The 4,318-nt window shown below is 39.9% G+C and overlaps 1 protein-coding gene across 1 annotated transcript in view; it reads left to right on the forward strand.

Moving 5' to 3' along the window:
• Positions 1-3,104, forward strand: part of polr1a (RNA polymerase I subunit A) — an 18,685-nt gene extending 15,581 nt beyond the window's left edge. Inside the window, exons 23-25 of the mRNA XM_008288116.1 lie at positions 1,604-1,727; positions 1,964-2,061; positions 2,898-3,104. Coding sequence (XP_008286338.1) covers positions 1,604-1,727; positions 1,964-2,061; positions 2,898-3,104 — 429 coding nt within the window. The remainder of the gene's footprint in view (positions 1-1,603; positions 1,728-1,963; positions 2,062-2,897) is intronic.
• Positions 3,105-4,318: the final 1,214 nt, after the last annotated feature.

A 4,318-nucleotide genomic window follows, 5' to 3' on the forward strand; every position in this document is an offset into this window, starting at 1 on the left:
AGTAGCAGGTCAAGTATTTGAATGAAAGCTGCAGATTGTGTTTAGTGGAAGTAACAAGAACTGTCTCTGGTAAAAGACGAGTTATTGTTGAATTTTCTAAATGTCATTTTTAATGTTGTACCGGACCAACAAAGTCAGTTTCTTTTCTCAAATAGAATAAAATAGAAAGTCTTTATTGTCATTGTGGTGAAGCTTTTAGCGCATAACAAATACAGAAAGTCACTGGTAGCGGCCTGATTGCACTGTAGACCTATTATTCAAAGATTGTGTTGGCTGTAGTTGGGATTTGCACAACTAAAGTTGAAATTTGTGCCATAATTTCCGGACTATTGAGTGCACCTGAATACAAGCCGCACCCACTAACTTTAAAAAGAAAAACCAATGTGTACATATACAGGCTGCACTTGTCTATAAGCTGCAGGTGTCCACGTTGTAACATGAGATATTTACACAGATTTTTTCGAACCTTTAATTAAATACGTACCGGTAACATACACAAATACGTAAATGCTTTTTTCCCCAACAGGTCCTGTAACACGGCTGGTTAAGAAAATAAAACATACAGCAGCCTACCAGGAAAAGTCATTGATCGCTATCTTCATCTTCCTCCTGCACTAAAACCACTAAAGTCGTCTTCTTCAGTGTCGGTGTGGAACATCCTCACACACTTCCTCAGTCTCTCTTTCATTGTCGCTCTCAATGTCACTTTGGTCTCGAGGCAAATTCGTAAAAATCATAAAAATCCATAAATTAGCTGCATCATTGTTCAAAGCGTGTGAAAAAAGTAGCGACTTATAGTCCAGAATTTACAGTAGTAAAAAAAGGGGAGTGTTGAGCCGCTATCCTGTGTACATTCACTTGAGTTTTGGTTTAAAAAAAAAAAAAAAAAAAATAGACTTTTCTTTTAGGATGTGAGAGAAGTCTAGTTTCTTTTTTACTGCAGCTGCTATAATTATCATGACCCGTATGACTGAGAATCTACACAAACATTTACCTCTGTTGTTTTGGTGACATCTTAGAGACAGGTTGGCCAACTGGAAACCTTCTAAACAGCCTGATACTGCAAATAGAAAGCACATTCTCAATCTTCCTTATCGTCTTTTGTCGCATCTAAAAGCACAGTAGTAATGCACCGCAGCTTTTCTGGTATGCCCAAGCACAGTGCAGTATCAGTGGTGGTATGTGCACCAGCCACTTCCTGGGGGCAGTAGATTGTGTCTTCTTTGTTATGCTGGTCTGTCGCCTCCTTTTTATCTGCTCACGTGATGAGATAAGTTTCATGTGTACGGAGATACCATGGCCGCAAATGTAATTTCATTCAAACAGTTAAAACCTTCTGCAGATATCCACTTGACACAGGAGAAGGAAGTGTTGTGGTTCTGCAGTGGAAACAGTATTTGGATTTTTGCTGAAAGTGAAGATGTAAATTTCATCTCCGTTCACAATGATTTCACTGTCGAAACTCCGACACTGTTTGTTTTTGATGTGAGTCGCCTGTTCCTACTGAAAACACTGCTTCCGTCTCCAGTGTTTGGATAAAACACAGATTACAATACAGACCTAAACAGTTTTACAGAACCAGCCGTGTGTTTCCTCCTACCAGGTCATCAAAAGGTCTCAGGGCCTGGATGAGATTTTGGCCCGTTTGGACCCTCAGACTGCCAGCAACCACTTTGCAGCCATTCAGCGCTGGAAAACAAAGAGAGACGTGGCCTGTCCACGGAGAGGTAGATAGCAAAGCTTGACTTGGCAGTAAAACCACCGTATGTCTTGTTCTTCTGATCTACTGTAAATTTAAGTTGGCTACACCTGTGTTTATTTAATTTAACAACTCGTTTCAGTCATATTTTAGGAGGTGAACCAGCACTTGAAGCTGTTTTAGATCAGTAGGAGTTCATCAGTTTGATCAGAACTGAATGCATTTCCTTTGTGAACGTAATATTTGCGTGTTTTGATCTGTCAGGAGCGTTCCTGCTGTTTTCTCAGAAGAAGCTGGCAAAGCTAAAACAGCTTGAACTCGAAGCTCCGCCTGGTGCCACCAGAGATCCGGCGGTACTGCAGGTATTTATGCACAACAGCATGAAAATGTCGAGTCAGTTTTGTTGCCACACACTGTCCTAGCAGCCTCAGCACACACACTTGTAGAGACCATGTATATCCTATTTGCCGTCTTGAGTTTCCAAGGATTTCTTCAACCCATAATTTTCATTGGATTCAGTGAAACACATGCGTCTCTGTCACAACAAAGCAATCATGCATTCTTCTAGAAAAATGAAAACAACCTGCTGGGTCAAAAGAGCACACACAGCTACTTTAATGATCAGTTCTGAGATATAGAAAGCTGTGGCATGGTCTCATAACATCTGGTAAGTGATTACAGTTGACTACAGCTGGTGACTCCTATCAGACTCACCAGCTATGAATATGCCCTTACGTAAGGCCTGTTGGATCCACACATTACACTCAGCCACAAACACCACAGCAGGAAAGCCTGAGGAGCTCAACAAAGTCCTGATAAAGCAAATCACTGCCCTGAACAAGTCAAGAAAGTAACTTGGAGCCATTTCAGAGATGCTTCAGATTAAACAATTGTTTGTTTGCATAAAGTTCATGGTACAGTTGTGTCACTGCCACGATCAGGAAGAAAACACAAACAATCACCTGATGCTGAAAGACAGCTGGTCAGGATGGTCAGTATTTGTCGTAACTGATAGTTTTTTGTGCCAAAAATGCAAAGACCATCATAGAAAATTCAGAGCCGTGAGACTCGTAGGAAGCTGCCACCGTGTACATGGTCTGCACAAGAGCACGTAGGCTTTTGTTGACGACTGTGCAGGACCAGGTGGCCGCTGACCTCTGATCTCATCGAACCAAACTGGACTCTGCTTCCTCCTCAGCTCGTACAGCAGTGGCTCGACCTGGACGAAGCCGGCAGATCGAAATACTGCAGGAAGTCCTCCCGCTGCCCTGAACCCTCGCTGGGCTTGTTAAGGCCTGATGTCTGCTTTGGATCAGTGTCTGAAAACTTCCACAGCATCACAGAGAAATACCTGCAGAGCAGAGGCAGCGAGAGCGAAGACAGCGTGGACACACACAGGTACTGAAAAGATATGGTCCAGCTGTATGGAGATGAAACATCTGAGTCATGAAATCCAAGTGAACACAACATTTCACACTTGCAAAATTCAGAATTTTTAACTTTTTGTTTTGTCTTCCTGGTCCAAAACAAGACCAGTGTTGCCATAGCTACTGAAAACCTTCCTCATTTTTGACTACGACTTGTCCACAGTGCAGCATGTTAGAGGAACACATAAGATAACCGTATAATCATGATATTTAAAAAATAAACTGTTGATATCATTATACAGATAGTGTCTTAAATAATCCAGTGTTAGTGTCTCGTTACACTCCAATATTGGACCGACAACATACAGTAAATTCATGCTTACAGACTCTTTCTCCGCCTCCAAAGAGACAAAACACACAGTCAGCAAAGATGGATTTAGCAATTTTTAAAATCAATTTTCAAGAGACATTGCGAAAATTTTTCTATCATGACTTCTTTTGAGCATCATAATGTGATGTCGTGACAGCACTAACAGACTTTAACTTCACATTTTGAAATCAAACATCAAGAAAAAAATTTAAGAGGGAAAAAGAAGATTAAGAAAGCTTAAAAAGAATTGTTCCTCACTGTACCTCCCTCTTTTTTTTCAGAAATAAACACTTTACATGGAACCAAAATGAGCTTTTATAAAAATTAACTGAGCTTAAAATTGATTATTATACAGTCATCAATCATAAAACCTTTAAATATACATAAATATAAGAAGCAGTATATTTTTGCTGTGCTGCAAAAAAAAACCCATATTGTTCAGGGGGGTTTTTTTGGTTTTTTTTTAAAGTGTACTAATAGATAAATAAGACACCATCACTGTCTCTCTGTTTATAAAGACTGGAGCGTACCACCCAAAGCTGAAGCAGAAATAACAACTGCATTCTTATCACCTTAAGTCAAAGCTTCTTTATTTAGTTTCACCAGTGATGCCTGAAAACACCCAGTTCCTGTTTCATTAACTTCACCAACGAGTCCAACTTAAGATCTACGTCCTCCCTTCATGACGGTTTGAACTGTTTGAGTTGTAGTTAAAGGCATTTTTAATGTTTTCTGTTATTTGTCTACATCTCTGAACTTTAGACACCATAATCTGCACACGTGTCTTTATTTTTATGTTTTATGTCATGTTGTGTTTAGTTTTATAGTTTGTACAGCAAAGGTTTGAAAGGAGCTACAGAAATAAAGTTTATTAGTAGTAGT

Source organism: Stegastes partitus, unplaced genomic scaffold (genome assembly GCF_000690725.1).
Source record: "Stegastes partitus isolate 25-593 unplaced genomic scaffold, Stegastes_partitus-1.0.2 Scaffold541, whole genome shotgun sequence".
Taxonomy (NCBI): Eukaryota; Metazoa; Chordata; class Actinopteri; family Pomacentridae; genus Stegastes; species Stegastes partitus.